Source organism: Lactuca saligna, chromosome 8 (assembly GCF_052625555.1).
Source record: "Lactuca saligna cultivar CGN05327 chromosome 8, ASM5262555v1, whole genome shotgun sequence".
Taxonomy (NCBI): domain Eukaryota; kingdom Viridiplantae; phylum Streptophyta; class Magnoliopsida; order Asterales; family Asteraceae; genus Lactuca; species Lactuca saligna.
In genome coordinates, this window is record NC_136424.1 from 16493088 (window position 1) to 16516099 (window position 23012).

Here is a 23012-nt window from a genome sequence, read left to right on the forward strand (position 1 = left end):
ATTAATTTAGTATTTATTTTTATTTCTATTATAATTCCGAAATCATATTTATATTTTCTAAAGAAACTTCCTTTTTAACATGATGTGATATATAAATTAGAACTAAAAGTAATTAATGACATGTTTAATGTTGACTTACACTAAACATAAATATCACATACATCACCCAAAAATATTCATCTTTTCAGTTATATAACCCTTAAATTATAATGCAAAATGTAAACAAAGTAAAAAAGAATGTGAAAAAGAAAAATAAAATGGCTTTTCAAACCAAAAGTAAGTATCAAAAAGAAAAGAAAAAGAACCATCCGGCCATCCCCCACCTTCTGTCCTTCACATTCACTTTCACACACACTCTTTCTGCTACATCCCCTTTTCATTATCTGCAGAATGACTGAAGCTCCCATGGAAATCACGCCATCTTCCCAACACTTTTCATTTTCACCATTCAAACTCTGAAATCTACAACGCCGGCCGCGAACGTAAATCATGGTCCGTAACGGCGGAGTTGAGAGTCCATCTCCACGACCTCGAATCCACCAGACGCATCCTCACGACACGCCTCTTTTCCAGTCCACCGTCTCCGAACGCAAGCTCCGTCGCTTCAATATATCGATTTTTGTCTTCCGTTTCGCCGCTTTTGGTTCCTCCATCTCCTCCGCCGTTTTCATGCTCACCACCAACACCGCCTCCTCATCGGATACCCCTCGTTGGTACCACTTCGGCGCCTTCCGGTAATCAAACTACTCCCTTTCGCTTTCAATAAATCGATTCAGAAACTCTATCATAATTCATAAACATACCAAATTTGCTAAATATCTACAGATTCGTTGTCGCTGCAAACGCTATCGTCGCTTTATATTCATTTTTCGAAATGGGAGCTTCTGTTTGGGAAATTTCTAGAGGTGCTACCATTTTCCCGGAGTTCACTCAAGTCTGGTTCGATTTCGGACACGATCAGGTTCTTTCTCGTTTGAATTAAAATCCTCAAAAACCTTCTCCTCGATTCCTTCAAAAATTTCCTGTGAAGAATGTTTTTCATCTGCAAAAAACACACATACATATACACATCCAAATCCAAAAAAAAAAAAAACGACGATAAGTCCAGCTATTCAGTGTCGTCTTTCACAGGTGTTTGCGTACTTGTTGCTGTCTGCCGGGTCGGCGGCGACGGAGCTTGCCAGACAACTGAGAGCGATTGGCACGTGTACGGCAAATAACGCCTTTTGCGTCCAATCCGATATCGCCGTGGCCTTGGGATTCGCCGGATTTTTGTTCCTCTTGATCTCGTCTTTGCTTTCGGGATTCAGAGTCGTCTGTTTCATAATCAACGGCTCTCGTTTTGTTCTCTAGTATGAGAACTGATACAGGTGATTGCTGATGCTAGAAGTTACTGTGTGATGCGACATGATTTCTTATGGTGTAGTCGCGTAGGTTTTGGTCATGATAAGTGATCATTTAGTTTTCACCGGAAGTGAAAATATTCACCTTCAGAATAAATAATTATAATAGTAAATATTGAAAATTAATTACAGGAAGTTGATTTGTTAGGGTAAATTTATTTATCGGAAGCGTTCATATTTGTGTAATTCTTTTTTTGGTATACATGCAGGGAATAATGAATTTATTGGAAGTTCATGTATCATCATGACCTATTCTAGCCGAGTTATAGTTTATGTGAAGTATATGTAGCAAAGATAATACATTATACCATCTAACGAATTAACCTTGTTCACATAATACATTTTAAAAATTTTTGAATTGTCAGTTAAAGTCAACAACATTGGCTCCACTCTAGTTAAGTTATTATAAAGTTTTTTCGGGAAACAATGATATTTCAATCAATTTAAATATTTCAAAAATTAATTAGTATGTCTATAGGGTAAAATGAGATGTCTTTTTAACCAACCCAAAAAATATTCACATAGTATATGTGTCAAGGTCCACACACATACTACATCCATACACATGTAGGTGTTCGGTTAAGATACCACTCTTAATATAGATACCACCGTATATGTATAAAAAGTAAAAAATATATATATATATATATATATATATATATATATATATATATATATATATATATATATATATATATATATATATATATATATATATACAATCAACTGGTTAAAACATAGTAACAGTGTATTTTTGAAACAATCAACTGGTTAAATTTGTGATTTTTGAAGTTAGCATAGGGCCTATTAAATTTGTGATTTTTAGGGAAATAACTTAGTGTACTTTAGTGTATTTAATCCTTTATAGTATATTTAAGGGAAATTTCTTATTTTATTTAGATCATAGTTAAAATAACACTTGGTGATGTCGACAAGTAAGTTGTATTGGATAAAAATACTAAAAAATCATATTTAATTACTTTACTAATATAATTCAGCTTCACAAAAGAAAAATAAATATACAAGCATTTGATTTGTGTGAGAAGCTCTTAACCTCACAAAAGGTTTCTGGTGTGGACTAAAGTTGACTCTTACCGATTTAAATTTATGAAACAATTGCATTATATTAACAATTTTAATAATTTCGGTGGTTGAATGTGAAAGAAAAAGGGAGATTGTTTAAATGTGAACAAAACCAGTAGTTCATTACTATTCTAGGTGATTATCTTTGTCATATATACATATACACCTTGTAAACTATAATTTACTACTGCGATCATAATTATTATATGTGAACACTCTGACAATTTGTTATCTACATATAATAAAAAAACAAAAAAAAAATATTCCGATAATTCAATTTTCATTTAATAAATTAGTAAATATCTTATTTGACTTGGTTACTATTAATCTATGATTTAAAATTATATTATTGTATTTACTTTATAATAAAATAATTATATTTGTTTAGGAATCGTGGAATATTATGTCACTTTTGAGTCTTCCATGGTATGTTTGAATAAGACATTTCCATTATTGAATTAGATGCGGATTCTCCGTAATATATTATATTCGATTAGCCCTCATCTAATGATTTAATTTCGTTATGCCTAAAAGCTTATGGTTAGTATTAGAGTTTATTTAATTAACAATTTTTTTTTTTATCAAAATCTTACATGGAAGTATTAATATGTTTGAAGCTTTATTATAATATCATATTCTTTGTTTTACTCCAAATAACCATTCTAAAATTATCCTTCAAATGTTTCAATTAAATGATTATAAAAAAAAATATTAGGAAAATCTCTCTGATAAAGTCGTAATATTTTATATTACTTTACAGTTTAATCTCAATTTTTGAACAAAAAAGTTTCGATTATTTTATATTTTACCCAAATTAATAAGATGATTTTTATTTTTTTCAAAAGAAAATGACAAATTATCATATAAAATTAGATAATCAAAATTATGTTAAAAAACAAATGTTGAAATTAGACCGTAAACAAACAAAAAATATTATGTTTTTATTCGAGAATTTCCAAAAATGTTGCTTCAAAATAAATATCACAAGTAAATAAACTGCAAGTTTGATCAATTAGCAATCACGTAACAGGGTAAATTAACAATCCCATCGCATTCATTTAGCACAAGACCCAAAATTTGTACCAATTTCTTTTGAATAGACGTACATTAATTCAAGACCACCTAAATATTAAATTAAAAGTTATATAGCATGTGAGTGTCATCAATATAGAACTACAATTATTAAAGGGTAGATGGATTTACAAAACTAGAAATAAACAAATGAAATATTCAAAAGCAAAAAAGAACCATAGAAGATGAATGGAAATGGGGCGTGGCATCCCCAAATCAGATATTTAAAAAAAAAAAATGTTCTTATCTCTGTCCCGATAATATCGTTTTAAATTCAGATCCAAGTATAGAAACCTGTTAACAAATTACAAACATGCAATGTTCAATGTTTGAACATTGTATTTAATTAGTGACAACTGGATTGACATATAAAGATCCAACTTAATTTAATCTTTACCAGATGCTTCAAATAAATGTGTTATTTGATCTAGGTACATCATAACCACATGACAGATACTGCAGCTGCAGATTAAAGGTTTATGTTAGCTTACTGGCTATAGTATTTTGATATTTCGCTGCTATTTTATCAAGTTAGGGGGCATTGAGCATGGCATAAAGCATAATGTCTTCAAATTGTGAAAATGTGTGTTCAATATTTCCTGTTGAAAACAGAGATTTTAGTAGTTCCTGTAACATTTAAAATAAGAGCCAATTTACATTCAACATGTTTCATGTTAATGGCAAAGTTTAGTTTCTACAACAACTTTTGACCCTAAATATGCACACACGACTAACAGTATATATAGACACACGCATTTAAAAAATCATGAACCATAAAGAGAGTTTAAGCCTGTGGGATGAAGTGATGAGGATAAAATCAATATACAATGGAAAATCTTAAATAGAAAACTGACAATGTGACGAAATGACAACCTATCTTATGAAATCGAGAACGCAAGAATGTGTGTTATTCATGTTATGATTCATATGTGATTTCCTTTTTTTTTTTTTTTTTGCCTCCCTAATTGCCAAGATACCCAAATTTTTTATGACCTGGCTTTTGTTCCATTAAGAAATACGAACCCTGTCTATACAAATACTTCTTCCGAATTTTGCTAAATATCTCATTTTAATTCGAGTAAATTACACGAATGGGCCCTATGGTTTAGGGTAATTTGCACGTTTGGTCCCTAATTTATTTTTTTAACTCGGAAGGTCCCTACTGTTTGCTTTTATTACGTGTTTGATCCCTACTGTTTGTTTTTATTACGCGTTTGGTCCCTATCTTACCTAAAAATACTATTATTTAAATAGGAAAAAATGGTGGAGTAGGTAAGATAAGGTGAATGGAGTGGGGTTGGGAATATGTTTATCTAAATAAATTAAAAAATCAAGAGCAAAATTGTCTTTTTAGTTAAGATAGGGACCAAACGTGTAACAAAAACAAACAGTAGGGACCTTCCGAGTTAAAAAAATAAGTTAGGGACCAAACACGCAAATTACCCTAAACCATAGGGACCATTCGTGTAATTTACTCTTTTAATTATTAACGGTTAATCATGTGAAATCCATGATATCGCCAATCACGTGGATGATTAATTACTTATTTTCAGGAATTACCAGTAAATTTTAGTTTTTGTACTTCGGCAATATGTTTTGTAGATCTTAAAACACTTTGTATTTGTACTAGTTTTATCAGGAGCACATCAACTTCGAAAGGTTGAGTTTGAACAATATTAATGTTACATGGATCTTCACCGGTCTTGATCTCAATGGCTAAACTGCTTCTACTGAATCAAGTATACTGCCTGAAAATAAAACAAGGAAATACGAGCATTACCAGGTTGTCCCGATAATGCTATCTAATGTCAGAGGAGTTTTGTAAGGGTGTATATGAGAATGACAAGAGAGAGGAGAGAAATAGTGTATTTGTTTCTCAAAAAACTAAATATGTTTGCAAGTGTTTTTATTTATTGAGAAAATGAAGTTGTTTTGCATGAAAATGAGCTTGTTGTGTGCAAAAATGAAGCTATTTTAAGTGTTTTTCACATAAATAAAGTTGCTTTAAGTTGTTTTTCATAAACTATAGCAGTTTTTAGCAAAACGAGTTGGGGATCCAAAAAATAGCGTTTTTTATTGCTATTAAATCTAGGTAGAAAGTAACAAAACAAAAGAAAAAATTATGATCTTTTTTCTTTGTTTTATTTTTTGAACGGCAAACTAAACTACTCCTAAATTATTTCATCTATGTCCATAATGAGATTCAAATCCTCAACTTCAACGAGAGAGGACAACACCGGATACCACTGGGCTAGAAACCCTTTAATAAAAAACAAATTTATTTTGTTTTTGACAAGTCTAGTTAGTTTTGTTGGTGATCAAGCTAGAAATGATCACAATAAAAACTGCACAGGTCTGAAACAAAGGCAAGAATGCACACATAAAATTTTCTGAATTCTTCTTTATTTGACACACTCCAAACAAACTACAAACTGATTGCAATTTATAGACTCTTATCACATTAAAACCTGAATTAAAAGTGCTTTTAAAACTACCAAACTATAACTGAAAACTTTAACTACTAGGTTAACCACAATGTGGTAACCGATTATTCTCTTTATTGCATTAAACTCAAATTCAAATCAGAATTAACTCCAATACTCTCCCCTCTAATTCTGAATAGGGTCTTCAAGCTTCTCAACTCCCAGAAGACTTTTCATCTCAGCAAACTTCACCCGGGGTAATGCTTTGGTCAGAGTATCTGCTCGTTGCTCCTCTCCACTTATATGCACCACACAAATTAATCCATTTTCCACACACTCACGGATGAAATGGTATCGAGTCTCAATGTGTTTGCTCCTACCATGGAATACAGGGTTCTTCATGAGCTCTATTGCAGATTTGTTGTCTACATACAACTTGACCTTTCTAACCTCTCAGCTGATCAATTCCTTCAAGAGGTTTCTTAACCACAATGCTTGACAAGCCGCTGATGTTGCTCCCATGAATTCTGATTCACAGGAAGACAGAGCCACAGTCCTCTGCTTTTGTGAACTCCATGTGACCAGATTTCCTTAGAGATAAAATGCCATTCCAGTTTTGCCTTTGCCATCATCACGATCCATCCCGTGACTACTATCACTATAACCCACCAAGTTTCCATCTCATCCTTGTCTATACATAAGATCATGATTAATTGTACCCTTTACATACCCCAAAATGTGTTTTACTGCTTTTAAATGACTTTCTCTAGGTGACTCCATGTATCGACTGACCACCCCAACTGAGTAACTAAGATCTGGCCTTGTGTGTATCAAGTAACGCAAGCTCCCAATAAGACTCCGAAATTTAGTAGCATCTACTGTGGCTTCATCTTCATTCTTGGTCAAGCTAAGTTTTGGTTCCATTGGATATTTTGCCTCATTGCAATCTGCCATACCTGCTGCTGTTAGTAATTTCTTTGCATATCCCATTTGACTGATTGCTATACCCTTTTTACTTTGTTTCACCTCAATTCCAAGGTAGTAGGTTAGCAATCCCAAATCACTCATATCGAATACTTTCTTCATTTGGTTCTTGAAATCAGCTATCTTTTCTTCACAACTACCTGTCACAATCAAGTCATCTACATATACACCAACTATTAGCACTGCTTCTGCGTTTTGAAGTCGGTACACAGCCTGTTCTTGGGGGCACCTGTGAAAACCCATATCCTTGAGTGTTTTGTCGAGCTTAACGTTCCACGCTCTTGGAGCCTGTCGTAGCCCATAAAGGGCTTTATTTAACCGGTAAACCTGATTTTCCTTACCTGCAATAACAAACCCGTCCGGCTGTGAAACATATACCTCTTCTTTTAACTCTCCGTTTAGGAAAGTGGATTTCATATCAAGATGGTGAACTTTCCAGCCTCCCATTACTGCAAGAGCTAGGAGTATTCGAATTGTCTCCAATCGTGCAACAGGTGCAAACACTTCATCAAAATCAACCCCTTTCGTTGTACATACCCCTTCGCAACCAACCGCGCTTTGTGTTTTATTACGTTTCCTTCTGGATCCTTTTTTAATTTAAATACACACTTCAATCCAATGGGTCTATGTCTACGTGGCAAATCTGTCAGATTCCACGTTTTATTTTTTTCAAGTGAGCCAAGTTCAGTTTTCATTGCTTCTAACCAGTCTCGATCCTGTGTTGCTTCCAGATAGGTGGAGGGTTCTTCACCAACAAACATTAGGTCTACTTCATCTTCAATTGGGTGAGTTTCAGCATATATCTCAGGTAGAGATCGAAACCCACGCATAGGGGTATTATCAAACATGGAAGGGCTTATTCCTTCATTGTGTTCAGAAGATGTGTTTGAAAAATCAAACGTAAGAGGAGTCGAGTTTGTTGGATTACATGTGCTCGTGCTTGTTGGTGTCGCTGAAGGAGTAACCACCGGCGACTGGAAAGAAGGATTTTCTTCATCACCCGGGTTTTGATACACTTCTTGTCCATCTGTCGGTGAATTAAAAAAACTTCTAAAATACCCAGATTGTGCATCTTGCTCTCCATTTTGGGCTTCACCCCATCTTCACTTAACTTTCTCCTCAAATATGACATCTCGGCCCACCATTATCTTATTCTCTTTAGGGTTGAACAATCTATAAGCCTTACTACCTGGTTCGACCCTTAGATACACCACCTGGATACTTCGATCACTTAGCTTGGTTAATTGATTTGATGGCTTCTTCATGTGTGCAAGGCAACCACACACTTTGACATGCTGAAACGTTGGTTTTTTTTTCCTTTCCATCCTTCATACGGTGTCATATCTTTTACACCTTTCGTTGGAATTCGATTTAGAACATACACTGCATGACGAACAACCTCCCCCCACAATCTTTCAGGCACATTCATAGTCTTCAAGAATGATCTCGTGGCTTCAAGAACGGTCCGATTTCGACGCTCAACTACACCGTTTTGCTGGGGTGAATACGGTGCAGTTAATTGCCTTTTGATGCCTTCTTTGCTGCAAAATTCTGAGAAAACTTGGGAGGTGAACTCCCCTCCCCGATCTGTCCTGAGTACCTTTACCTTGTATGGACTCTCATTTTCAACCTGAGCTTTAAACTTCTTGAAGGTTGCAAAGGCTTCGTCTTTTGATTTCAGCATATGTACCCACATGTATCTGCTAAAATCATCGACCATTAGCATGAAGTATCTCTTACCTGCCAAAGTTTGTGGTGTTATTGGACCACAAAGATCAGCGTGAATTAGCTCGAGAGGTTTACTTGCTCGCCACATTGCTTCTTTGGGAATGGTTGTTTGACTTGTTTCGCGACCAAACACCCATCGCAAACTTGTGTCGGGTGTTTTATCTTTGGCACACCTTCTACTAATCCTTTCTCAACCATTAATTCCATAACTCGAAAGTTTACGTGCCCCAACCTCGCATGCCATAGCCAAGCCTCGTCATCAATACTCGTTGCCATACAAATTGGTTGTGAAGTTTTGAGGGTGATCTTGTACAACCGGTTCTTGGACCGTTGTATCTTCATTATCAATCTTCCATGTTCATCATGTACTCGCAGATACTGATGCAACATCTCAATCTTGTATCCTTCTTCTGTCATCTGCCCTAGACTCAGGATGTTACAATGCAAAGCTGGAATGAAATATACATCTGGTACAAGTATTTGATCATCATTCTTGCACTTAAACAAGATTGTCCCTTTTCCTTCAATCTTTACTTTAGAACCATCGCCAAAACGCACCTGTCCGGTCACCTTCTCATCGAGTTCAGCAAAGAAACTTCTCATGCCAGTCATATGATTACTGGCACCATTATCCAAATACCAAAGGTCTTCACCACTGCTCTGCTGTCCCGGGAACACCTTGTCTTCATTTAGTAACACCATATTGTTTGACTCTTCCCCAAGGATACTCAACAGAAGTGCTTCTAGTTCATCATCACGATTTTGAGTTTGAGTCAAGTTTACTTCATCTTTTCTTTCCTTTGGAGCTTTGCATTCTGATGCATAGTGACCATATTCTTCACAATTGTAACACTTTATATGACTTTTATCCCTTCCTTTTTGACGATTATTGTTTGAGTCATGAAACTTTGTAAAGCTTCCACGACCACCTCTGCCCCGTGTACTTCCTCTACCTCGTCCACCACTTCGACCACCTCTGTCGTGATGTGATGTTCCGCGTCCCTTACCACTCGAGAAGGAACCCCCCTTTGAAGCCTTTTGATTGTTTTGACCTTCTAATCGGGTGAACAACAAACTTCCTTCCCTGGTTGTATTATTGCTTCGAAGTTTCAGCCAATCCTCATAGGCCTTGAGCCTTCCTACAGCTTCCTCGAATGGCATCTCATCCACATCTGAATATTGTTCAATAGATGCTACCAGTTGCAGGTAGTTATCTGGGACGGAGTCAAGTAGTTTTCTTACGAGCACACTATCTTCAAGGGTTGTGCCAAGACTGCTGTGCTTCGAGATCATTGCACCTAGCTTTCCCGCGAACTCATCTATAGACTCCCCGTCTTTCATCCGTAAGGCCTCGAACTCACTCTTGAGAGTGTGCAATCTTGCTTTCTGAACTTTATTAGCCCCGAGAAACCTTGTTTTTAAAGAATCCCACACTTCCTTTGATGTCTTCTTCTTTGCCACCTGTAACAAGATGTCTTCCGGTATTGCTTGGAAAAGATAAGCCCGAGCCGACTTATTCTTTTCCTCATCCACAGCTGCTCCCTCTGCTGGTTCAATGGATTCCCATACTCCCGGGGCATCCATTATAGCTTCCATTTTGATCGCCCACGTGGTGTAGTTCGTGGAAGTCAACATCGGACATTGAAATGGCACTCCACCATTCTCTCTTGTAACAAGTTGGCTAGATGACGACATGGATTCGTAACGGATATATTTGGGCATGAACCAAAAGCTCTGATACCAAGTGTTGGTGATCAAGCTAGAAATGATCACAATAAAAACTGCACAGGTCTGAAACAGAGGCAAGAATGCACACATAAAATTTTCTGGATTCTTCTTTATTTGACACACTCCAAACAAACTACAAACTGATTGCAATTTATAGACTCTTATCACATTAAAACCTGAATTAAAAGTGTTTTTAAAACTACCAAACTATAACTGAAAACTTTAACTACCAGGTTAACCACAATGTGGTAACCGATTATTCTCTTTATTGCATTAAACTCAAATTCAAATCAGAATTAACTCCAATAAGTTTCGTACAAATGAATTTGTTTTAAGATTGTAGGGAAAATATTATGGTTAACTCTGTAAACAAACAACAAATCATAAATTGTTGAGGTCTGTGTTTAATGGATTGTCTTAAAACAAATCCGTCTGAAATCGGATGTTTCCCACGATGCATCTATAAGCGTTTTTCTAGAACACCCAAACCTTTCCAACAAAAAAAAAATTGTAGTAAGGGAAGAAGAAGAAATTATCAAGTCTAACTTTTGATGTCTCTAAAATGGTTGTAAAGAAGTTGTATACTGACACTTAATGACACCCTTTATGACATAATCATAATCAAAAATTAAATTAACCTAAAATTAAATAAAAGAATGTAACTGACATTGTATTTAATATCATTGTTAATTAGAACCGTAACAGAACATCAATTTTCAATTAGTACAATTCAATCATTCAACTTTGGTGATTAAGTTTACATTCACCCTTATTTTTTCTAATAAGGGTTGTAAAAAACAACTAATAAGATAATTATATTAAATTAACATAGATATATGGATTGGATTCCAACAGCAATAATAACATTCAAATCCAAAACCATTTTCATAAATGGGTAATGTGTGTACAACAAAACACAATAGTGACCAATAAATAATAAAATGAAAATGATACATAAGCTTGCATGGATGGTTAAAAGTCGAAGCTTTAAGTTGTTTCTAAGTGCTCAAATTCTGCTGCAAAAGTCTAAATAATCTTAATACGCAAAACCAATTTATCACATTACATAATCATGAATTACCTAGTGTCTTTATTATACTCAGAAACTTTAATCCCTAAAACTAAACCTAAAATCAACCTCTCAACAAAAGTGAATTAACGTCATTTTCGTTCGATTATTTGGCTATTCAAAACGTGACAGACAATATTGTTACTTAAAACTTTGTTTAAGCCCACTCCTTCATGGCATGAAACAAAAATGTCGAAGATAGGCCTTCCAATGTCTCTATATAACACTTTACCATATGGTTTATGTAAGAATTCAGTTGATCTTTCCTTGAATCATCATTCATGTGTTGATTCATGCGCATAACATCTACCACATGTCTAAATCTTTTATGGGGATAAGACAATTTTGTCCTTTTTAATGAGGGCTTCTTCATTTTCAACATGTAAGCGGCCTCGAACATTCTTCAGCACGCTTTATTCTTAATGGTGCGACCTTTTTGGTGTACGGGGAGGCGGCGAGATACGAAGCCGTCACTGGATCATAATCAAACCTACAAGTAGGGCATACAAGGTTTAATCACCATCACCCTCTTTTTTCTTGCTTCTCCTCCTTCCTTCTCCTTTCTTCTCTGCAAGATCCTGACTGACATTAACATGCTTACCAGTAGACATCGGGAGAGTGGTGGATGAACTCTCTTGGAAACTAGGCTACTAAGACTTGAAGGTTCTTTTAATTTCAAGCAAGGTAAGAAAATTCTCAATCTTCTCTTCAGTGTCCTCAGTAGCAGGAGCAAGATCCTCGAACTTAGTGGTTGCATAAAATCAAACAAAATAAGAAACCGTGAATTTTAGGATCCTTAACGTAATGAGTCAAATCCTACCCTTTTTATCCTATTTCATTGACAGGAGATCACCGTCGGGAATGGACTCATGCTTCACAAAGAAATATTTTTCTTTCCAGGCACCATCATTTCATTTTTATTTCAAAATAAGATGTGGTTTATTGGTTTTGACTTTGAGCAAGAAACAAGAATTCCCAAAAGTGTGAAGGCCGTAAACATCGGCCAACTCAGATAAATCCATTTATATATCCTTAGGTTGATTCAATCAATCAATCCAAGACAAAATCCTCCAGACCACAGACATAGTCTAGATATAAGAAATTTTTGTAACTTCGAAGAACTCATAGATGATGCTAGGAAAAATATGTCAAGCCCAAGGAGAAAGGATATTCAGGAAAACAAACCCAAGTAGGAAAGACGAAGTCAAGTTTGGCCTTAACATCAAAAGGATAGAAAATGATGTCAGCAGGAAAAGTTCCGATCGATTTCAAGGACTCGATATCGTGATCATGAAAAGAGCAAGACTCTTTGTAAGACAGGATCTTTTGCTATACGTAGTCCTCTTCGGGAAGAGTAAGGATGATCGAGTGAAAACGAAGTGCCTTTTTACCTATGATCATCAAACAAGAAAAATGAGAAGAAAGGAACAAGAGATGTGCCTTCAATATAACCGATAACGCTTGAAAGAGAGCTAAAAGGAGATCGACAACCATTAATCCATATTTATAAGGATCATAGAAGAGAGAGAAGTGATTTGACAACATAATTATATCTTTTGAACGTATACAATTCTATCCGTTAGAGTTTGAATTTCAAATCATTTATTTTCAATTAATTAAATTATACAGTTTTAACACTTGAAATTAATTCAATTATTTTTCAGGTATAATTTTGGGGGATTTTTCAGGGGTCAAGACCCTTAAACCTATCTAGGATCTCGAATCTTAAAGGAGTCTCAAGATCCCGAAACATACATCAGGATCCTACACATCGCCATTATTATTTCCTAACGAAATTAACGGATATATTTCTTGTTTATTGTCCACATGTGCAGAAATAGTCAACAAAAGACTCATCAACTCTGAAAAATTTCTTTAATCAAGCTTAAGACCTAGAAATACCAAGTCAAAGCACGTGCAAATACTAGTTCAACGGGATCTCAGAAATATCGGATTATTAGTTACATAACCTAGACTATAAATACACTTGTAACATGTACACAATGGCCACAATTTGCTGACACCTTAGACATCTATACTCACTGAATCATTTGTGGTTATATTACCAAGCTTATCTCCGTAATTTATTCTTCAATCAATTAAATCAAACAAGGCAGGTGATTATTATCACCTCCCAATGTTTTATGTTGATGATCATATCAAGGATCAAGGGCTTTCCTTGTAAGCCATCGGTATCATTTTGATCTCAATTCGATATTCATTGTGTGACGTCCCAAAAATATGATCCAAAAATTTCTTTTTTAATTTAAGTAAAACGGTATTCCAACATCATCCATACATCCCAAATAAAACAAGTGTATCAAATATCATAAAAATCAAAGTGAAATATGAACCGGGTGTACAGACCGATGTTGGATCGTAGGATCGATCTGTGATCGTTTTTGTTGATGACATCATGGTCTACACTAAGACCAAAGAGCAACATGAGCAACATTTAAGGTATGTATTGGAGACTCTGAGGAGAGAGAGAGAGAGAGAGAGAGAGAGAGAGAGAGAGACTTTTTTTCTAAATTCTCCAAATATGAGTTTTGGTTGCGTGGGGTGCAGTTTTTGGGGCACATCATCAATTAGCAAGGTATTTTGGTGGACCCGACTAAGATTGAGGTCGTGATACGTTGGGATATTCCTATGAATGCATCTGAGATCCAGAGTTTCTTGGGCATTGTGGGGTATTATCGGAGGTTTATACAGGACTTCTCAAAGATTGTGGTGTCATTGACTCATCTAACCAAGAAGAATGTGACCTTTCGGTGGGATCCGGATCAGTAGTAAGCCTTCGAGACCTTGAGACAAAAATTGTGTGAGGCCCCGATTCTTGCGTTACCGGAGGGATTATATGATTTTGTGGTGTATTGTGACGCCTCTATTTCGAGTTTGGGAGTCGTCCTTATGCAGAGGGGTCATGTGATTTCTTATGCTTTGAGGTAGCTGAAGCCTCATGAGGCAAATTACCCCACTTATGACGTGGAATTGAGGTAGGTGGTTTTTGCCCTCAAGATATGGAGGCATTACTTGTAAGGGGTTTAATGCACTATTTACACTGATCATAAGAATTTGAAGTATTTGATGGATCAACCAAACTTAAACATGTGGCAGAGGAGGTTGTTAGTGTGACATCACCATTTTCATGGCCAGAAAAGACCGATTTTGTGTATGCTTTATAAAAATCAGAGTATCTCTTTTAATAAAAACGTTGCGGAATTTGTTCCCAGAAAAACATGATAATTTCATTATCAAAGCATTTCCGAAGAAATGTATTTTTATTCATTTTAAAACATTTGGGATGTCATCGTCAATACAGAAACATAAGCATAAATAGAACTTACATTCATTTACACTAGTGATCTATATCTCATTAATCTCTCAGTGTAATGTAACTTCACCTCGTCACCTGTGATACAAGTAAACTGAGTGGGTCAGGTTGGGAAACCTGGTGAGTACATAGGGTTTTCAACCCACAATAATATAACTATTATGTTTAATCATCAAACAATTAGCCCAATTACCCATCCCCATTATCTTCTTTATTCCTAAGTACCTTCCCTAAGGATTTATCCTAAGGATCTTCTCATACATCATATTTACCTCTCATCTCCTTACATCGCATTTCCTTATATGTTTGTTCCTAAAGACTCTCCCTAAGGATCATCACCTACATCGCATAGACAGTATTGATTCAGGGATTACTCCCTCAATACGTGCCTGAACTCGTAATTCATCACCTATAGGTTATGGTCCTGCTGGTGTTTCCACGAGGTTGTTTAGAATAGTCTGTGATCGCCATCTATACTCTGGTAGATGACTACATCGCCCCAAGTATTCAAATAATATGCATACATAGCATGTAATTTATATAAAATATTTCATATCTATGTGTAAGATGGAAGTAACTATGCACTCACTTGAAAAGGTGTTGATTCCAAACTCAGACAGCGCTTCGCTTCTTAAAAATAATTTCCTTCGACGAAACCTAATATTATTATCACTAGAGTTTAGTCTATTATTCGCTGAAACTAATTAATAGTCTAGCTATTATTACTATTATATAAGCGTTAAACAATACTTATATAACCCATAATAATAGCCCAAGTACTTATTATAAGTTCCTAATAACGTTACTATACTTAAATAAAAGCTATATTAAAAATAGCGTAGGTGTAGCTCACTTATAATGGGTTTTATAGAAATCGGGCTTTGCTTGGAGCAGCATTTCCGAGCCGAAAAGCTCTTCTTCTTGTAGCCATCAAGCACTCCGGGGCTTCTGCCTCGTGCTAGGGAGGTTCCCTAGGCTTTTCGGGGGGTTTCGGGGCTAGAGAGAGGTTCTAGTGAGAGAGAGAGAGAGAGAGAGTAAAGAGAATAAAGAATAGGAAAAGTGTGAAGAAAATGAGGGTGGAAGAGGTTCTATTTATAGTGTGAAATATGGCTGAACTTGGTGCCACATGTCACCATCTGGTGGCAAGACTTGGGGAGAAAGCAATGACCAAGATTGTGCCACGTCACCCATTTTCGCACAGCAGCACACTTCCGACTTCTAAAATTCGTAACTTTCACATACGAGCACCGTTTTTGGCGTTCTTTATATACACGCGTAGGTAAAAATAACATTTACAACTTTCATTTTGACTCTGTCGGCTAGTTCTCGACCGATCTTAAATTTAACAGTACGGGAAGATTAGACTGGTAAAGGACCGCGAAAAAATCGTAACTTCTTCATACAGACTCCGTTTTCTTCTGTATTTTTACCGTTGAGTTCCTATTAATGAGATCTTCAACTCTCATTTATTTCACGTAAGCCAAAAACCTCTCGAACTAAAATTCGAGTTTCGGGTCGTGCAGTGCTAAGTCAAATCTTAGAAAAATCATAACTTCCTCATACGAAGTCAGATTTGGGCGTTCTTTTTATGGACGCTCTCAAGTTAACATATTCTATGAATTTCATTTAGATCACTAAGGCTGAAAGTTGCTCTCTCATAAATTAACTACTTTACGTCTCCTCGGTGTCGTGTCGGTTCCGTCACGAAACTTCGACTGGTCATAACTTCTTCGTTATAACTCGGATTTCGGCGCTCTTTATATGTACGAAACCCTTGAGACATATTCTACAATTTGGTTAAGATTATTTCTTCTAAATAACCTTTTATCGAAAAGTCGTTTTCGACCTCTATTATCTCTAAATTGACTAGCCCGGATCTACAAACGTTACAGTTAGATGTGGTGAAGGATTATGACTACGATATTTTGTACCATCCCAGGAAGGCCAATGTGGTAGCCGATGCTTTAAATCGTAACACAGAGTGCTCTCCGATCTGATATATTTGTCTGAGGATGACGGTCACCTCACCATTGATAGATATGATTAAGGAGGCCAGAATAAAAGGATTGAAAATGTGAATTGGAAGACCAAGCAGATTAGAGGGCATATTTCGTTGTTTACTAGAGACATCCAGGGATTTTTGACTCAGTGTGGTAGGGTTTGGGTTCCGGCATATGGTAGGGTGAGGCGGAAGAGCTTGGAGAAAGCACATAAGTCCAAGTTTTTCTATTCATCTGGGAGCCACAAAGATGTATCGGGATCTGAGATTGAGTTACTGTTAGCCTAGCATGAAGCGGGAGGTTTCTTGGTTCATTGAGCGGTGTATGACTTGTAGGAAGGCCAAGTCCGAGCACCAAAGACCTCACGGCAAAGTACAGCCACTGCCCATCCCCATTTGGAAATGGAAGGAGATAACTATGGACTTTATTATTAAGCTACCTAGGAAGGTGCGGGGTGTTGACTCCATTTGAGTTATTATAGACATGCTAACCAAGAGTTCTCACTTTATTCTGATTTTTGAGAGTATATCCACCGAGAAGTTAGCGGATACTTATGTACAGGAGGTGGTAGTCAGGCATGGAGTGTCGGTATCTGTGGTCACGTATCGCGATGTTTGGTTCCCCTCTAGGTTTTGAAGGAAGTTTCATGAGGAGTTAGGCACTCAACTACACTTCAATACAAATTATCACCCCCATACCGATGGACAGAGCGAGCGGATGATCCAGACACTCAAGGATATGATTCGAGCATGCATCCAAGACTTCGGAGGGAGTTGGGATACTTACCTCCCACTAGTAGAGTTTTCCTACAACAACTGTTATCATGCTAGTATTGACTGATCCCCATTCGAGATGTTGTATGGAAGGAGGTGTAGGACTCTAGTTTGTTGGGGAGAGGTTGGCCATCGGGTCATAGGAAGCATCGAAGTGGTGCTTAAGACCACCAAGTTGATTCAGCAAGTGTGTGACAATCTGCGAGTCGCGCAAAGTCGTCAAAAAAGCTATGCAGACCGATGCCGATTGGAACATTGAGTTTCAGGTAGGAGTCTTGGTATTACTAAGAGTGTCATCTTGGAAAGGTGTCATCCGCTTTCGGAAGAGGGATATGTTGGGACCCCGATTCATTGGTCCATTTAGGAATTCTGTTACATCGATTGGAAAGGTTGCTTATCGGTTTGACCTCCCTGATGAGCTCAATCAAATCCATAACACCTCCCATGTGTCTCAGCTGCGGAAGTGTATACAAGATGAGACCGCAGTTATTTCGTTGGATGACATTCAAATGGATGAGAGCTTGAACTATGTTGAGAAGCCCATTGTAGTCCTGGATAAAAAAACTGAAGCTCTTCGTAATAAAGTGGTGAAGCTAGTGAAGTTGCAATGGCAGCACCGGCAGGGCTCCGAATGGACTTAGGAGCCAAAGGACGAGATGAGAGAGCATTACTCGGATCTATTTGTGTTGGAAGACTTCGAGGACGAAGTCTAATTCAAGTGGGGAAGCGTTGTAACATTCAAAATTCCATTTATGCCCTTGAAGTATTTTATTTATGGAAATTATGGACCCTCTGTAAGTTGGGCGTACATAAGTGTACGCTTAGCATACGCTTGTGCATGCATCGGGTGGCTAGGGATCCTACGCGGGGCGTACGAGCATGTACCTGGGGCGTACGAGGCTGATGACCCAAACCCTAATTTCATGGCATGGACCCTATTTAAACACACTTATATCATTTGGACCAAATCCTAAACAACCTCCATAGCCTCTTTTTGTCCTTAAACCCTATCTTTGCAAGAGAGTGTGAGTCTTGAGCCTAAAGGTGATTTTGGTGGCCATTTTAGTGGATTTGCAAGAAGAAGAAGGTGTTGTCCAGGAATTTAACGTGGGAAAAGCTTGTGGATTTTGCATCTAGGGTATCTTGGAGAGCATTTGTAGGTAAAAACCTTACATCTTGCTAATCCTTTTTGTTAGTTGAGCTAGGGTTTTGTAGAAGTCCATTTTTGAGTCCATAGATCCTTTCTTGTGAATTTAAGCAACTCTAGAGGCTAGGAAGGTTAGATATGATGCATCGGTTTGGTTTCGTGGTTTCTGTTTTTCTTTACGGTTTGGCTTATGGCTTGAAACCATAGTGGACGGTTTGGTTTACGGCTTCACATTTTTCAAACCGTATAAAACCGGACCAGAGCATACGATATATATATATATATATATATATATATATATATATATATATATATATATATATATATATATGGTTTTATTGTATATTAATTTTTATATTTATTATGAGTAGTAAAAATTAATTAAAACCAAAACATGAAAACTTACCAACCCAATTCTATTGTGAAGCGTCCAATAGTCCAATCCAATAACTCAATAAGCGCAGTAACCTAATTAACACAAATAATGGCATATTCACACCTGATGGCCTCCATACTTCCTAAATTTCCATTCCAGTTCCAAGTTTCCATTTTTCATTTTAGTTTTCACTTTTTAAGCTGCAAGAATTGGAAAAATGTTTGATGTATCATAAAAATATTTAATGTTGTTATTTCTTGTTTTGGACAGCTTATTAAGTTGCATGTATTGAACACTATTTGGTAGCTTTTATGTCCATTTTGGCAGTTTTTTTAATTGTTTTGACAGCTTTAATTTGACAGATTTTAATTTTTGTTTTCCTAAATTAGTCTAATAAAAGTCCCAAACCGTGAAGCCAAACCGGATCCAAACCGTTACTAACCGAGTAACCGTTTGGTTTGGTTCGATTTTATTTTTCAATGGTTTGGCTTCGGTTTTTGATTGACAAAAACCGTTACTAACGGTTTGGCTTCGGTTTGACCCAAAAACCGAAAAAACCGGACTGGGAACACCCCTAGTTAAGGCAATCAACTTCAAAAGGCATAATCGTCTAGCAAAGCAATCCCTTTGATATTCTTTAAAACCAAACTCCAACACTTCCAAAACTAAGGCAAACATTACCATGTCCAGAAAAAGTAACACATTTTCAAAGCTAAATATCAAGGGTAAAATCATCCAAATAGGCAAAATTTCAACGATTGCATTTGGGTAAAATTCCAAATCCAGAAGAAGTAACACCGGATGGGAAAGAATGACATCTAGATAAGCTAAGTAGCAAATTGAGAACAGGAAAATTCCATCCCAAATAGGTGAATACTTCCATTACAGATCTTGATGAGTTCTAACTCGCGCAGAAGAGAAATATGGACAGGGTCATAGAATTCAGAAGAGGAAAGGGTATCTAAGTTGGAGCTTAACTTGAGCTCTGCACATGGACAATTTACAAGTATTGCTGCAGAACTGCTGCAAACTGATGATTCAAGTTCTCTGGGTCTAAATTTGTGAAATCTACTGCAATGGACAAGTTACAAGTATGGAAAGCATAGCTGACAAAGACAATTGAAATCACAGAAACTGAAATTGATTCTCCAGTGGCAAAATTTGCGAAATGTGAGCAACTGAAATCGACATACATACATACCTGGGGTGTCGCTGATAGTGGTGTGGGGCAGCGACGGTGGTAATATGGTGCAGCGACGGTGGTGGTACGGGGCAGCGTAGGCGGTGGTGTGCGACAGCGATGTTAGAGGGCAAACCTGCAACCGTTTTGGTCAATGTGAGTCGCCGATGTGTGCTGAAATCAGAGTTCGGAAATCACAAAAGTCTAATTGGTTACCTGAAATCAGTCAAGAATCACCGGCGGATGTGTGCTTCAGCAGGCTTCGGAAATCGCCGGTGTATACAAGGGTTTTGTTTGGGTAAGTTTGATAGATGAGCAATCTTCAAGCGGGAATTTGGGTTTTAGGAGGCGTAGCAATTCTGTAGGAATACGGAAATGTAGGAATTTTGTAGGTACCAACAAATTGAAAAATTGATCTATTATATTATAATTAAATATAATTTGAAAATTATCATCTATGTTTTTTTTTTTCAATATAATTAATATAGTGTATAAATATTCTATTTTTTTAAAATATTTTAATTAATTGGAAAAAAACAGTATATAATACATCCATATAGTACATAAAACTGTGTATATACACATACACACATACTCAAATACACACATACATATCCATAACCGTAGTCAATCCGTAGGTAAATACCTACGGAATAAAGATTATCCATAGGTAATTCGTAGGTATTTACCTATCGGGTTTTTTTTCTATTTTTCAAGGATCTTATGTCGTTTTCTTCGTTTTATTTTTTTCACAACATTATTATACTTTGATTGCTTTGTTTTCACAAAGTTATACATCATATAAATATACATAAAACCGTGCATACGCATAGATACACATACACGCATGCATACGCATACACATACACATACATACTCAAATACATACATACACATATACACACATACATATCCATAAGCGTGATATACACACATACACATCCATAAATATATATACATACATACATACATCAATACATACATACACACTTATACAAATATACATATTTCCCCTAATTATCATCATTTGTCATTATTCATACATTAAATGTATATTATTTTACCTTATTGATGTGTTAAATCGTTGTTGTTTTTTTCGTTTGTTCATTTGTTTGTGTGTTAAACACATTCGTTACAATTATTATATATTATCGTTATGTTTATAATTATTATTCTTATTAATAGTACTATTAGTATATGTATACTTTTGTATGTAAGTTTATGTTATCCATAAAAAAAATTAAAAAAAAAAAAAACAATCAGAGAATAATGAAGTTGTGAAAAAATGAAATTGAAAAAACAATATTTTTCCTCAAAAATTAGAAAAAAAAACGTAGGCAATCCGTAGGTAAATACATACGGATAAAAGTTATCCGTAGGTAAATAATATTTACCTACGGTTTTTGTATATTTTACAAGGGTCTAATATCGTTTTTTTCGTTTCATTTTTTTCACAACGTCATTATACTTTGATTGTTTTGTTTTCACAAAATTATACATCATATAAACGTATGTAGAAGAATGTGCATCATTATAACTCATTACTATATAGGATACAAAAAGTTATTTATGTTTGTTCTTGAGCAACAATTACCCTCATTAAAAAAATACATGATATACTCACAATAATACATACATATGGGTTGTATGTAATTATGTGTATTTATTTGTATTTGTGTAAAGAAAATAACTTTCCTTTATATTATATGAAAAAGAATAATAAAGTTGTAAATGAGTAATGAGTTCTAACAATGCATACATTTGCATGTAAGTTTATGTTATGTATAAGTTTGTGAAAACAAAGAAATCAAAGTATAACATTATTGTGAAAAAAATGAAATTGAAAAAACAATATTTTCCCTTAAAAATTAGAAAAAAAAATGAAATTGAAAGAACAATATTTTCCCTTAAAAATTAGAAAGAAAAAAAAGCGGAGGCAATCCGTAGGTAAATACCTACGGATAAAGGTTATCCATATGTATTTACCTATGGATTACCTACGATTTTTTTATTTTCTATTTTTCAAGGGTCTAATGTTGTTTTTTCCGTTTCATTTTTTCACAACATCATTATACTTTGATTGTTTTGTTTTCACAAAGTTATACATCATATAAATGTATATAAACCATGCATACGCATAGATACACATACACGCATGCATACACATGCCCATACATACTCAAATACACACATACACATATATACACACATACATATCCATAAGCTCACATATACACACATACATATACATAAATATATATATATATATATATATATATATATATACTCACAAACATACATAAATAAATACATACATACACTTACTTATACAAATATACATATTTCCCCTAATTATCATCATTTTTCATTATTCATACATTAAATGTATATTATTTTACATTATTGATGTGTTAACGTTGTTTTTTTCGTTTGTTCATTTGTTTGTGTGTTAAACACATTCGTTATGATTATTATATATTATATTATGTTTATAATTATTATTATTATTAATAGTACTATTAGTATGATTTTTAATTTTGTATGTTTTAAATATTTAAAACAAAACGATCAAAAAAAATTAAGACTTGAATTTTGAATAATAATAATAATAATAATGATAATAATAATAATAATAATAATAATAATAATAATAATAATAATAATAATAATAATAATAATAAAATTATAAAGTCTTTGGTATTTCGTATTTATT

The 23012-nt window shown here is 35.3% G+C and overlaps 1 protein-coding gene and 1 long non-coding RNA gene across 3 annotated transcripts; one reads left to right on the forward strand and one right to left on the reverse strand.

Moving 5' to 3' along the window:
• Positions 1 to 297: 297 nt before the first annotated feature.
• On the forward strand, positions 298 to 1676 carry LOC145012639 (CASP-like protein 4C2). Its single transcript, XM_078971432.1, has 3 exons — positions 298 to 734; positions 826 to 961; positions 1132 to 1676. The coding sequence occupies exons 1-3, from the start codon at positions 490 to 492 to the stop codon at positions 1351 to 1353; spliced, it is 603 nt and encodes a 200-aa protein (XP_078827558.1). The 5' UTR covers positions 298 to 489; the 3' UTR covers positions 1354 to 1676.
• Positions 1677 to 3643: 1967 nt separating this feature from the next.
• Positions 3644 to 20644, reverse strand: LOC145013256 (uncharacterized). Of its 2 annotated transcripts, none has more exons than XR_013664894.1 (5): positions 20516 to 20644; positions 20321 to 20435; positions 5244 to 5305; positions 3955 to 4019; positions 3644 to 3851 (listed from the first exon to the last, which is right to left on the reverse strand). It is a non-coding gene; the product is annotated as an uncharacterized LOC145013256 (long non-coding RNA). The 2 variants fall into 2 exon arrangements; XR_013664893.1 differs by having other exon boundaries at positions 5118 to 5305.
• Positions 20645 to 23012: the final 2368 nt, after the last annotated feature.

Excerpts from the sequence above, each read along its gene's own strand:
- LOC145012639 (XM_078971432.1), top strand. The coding sequence starts at position 490 with ATGGTCCGTAACGGCGGAGTTGAGAGTCCATCTCCACGACCTCGAATC. Across the intron at positions 735-825 it reads TACCACTTCGGCGCCTTCCG|ATTCGTTGTCGCTGCAAACG; the intron begins GTAATCAAACTA and ends AAATATCTACAG. Across the intron at positions 962-1,131 it reads TCGATTTCGGACACGATCAG|GTGTTTGCGTACTTGTTGCT; the intron begins GTTCTTTCTCGT and ends CGTCTTTCACAG.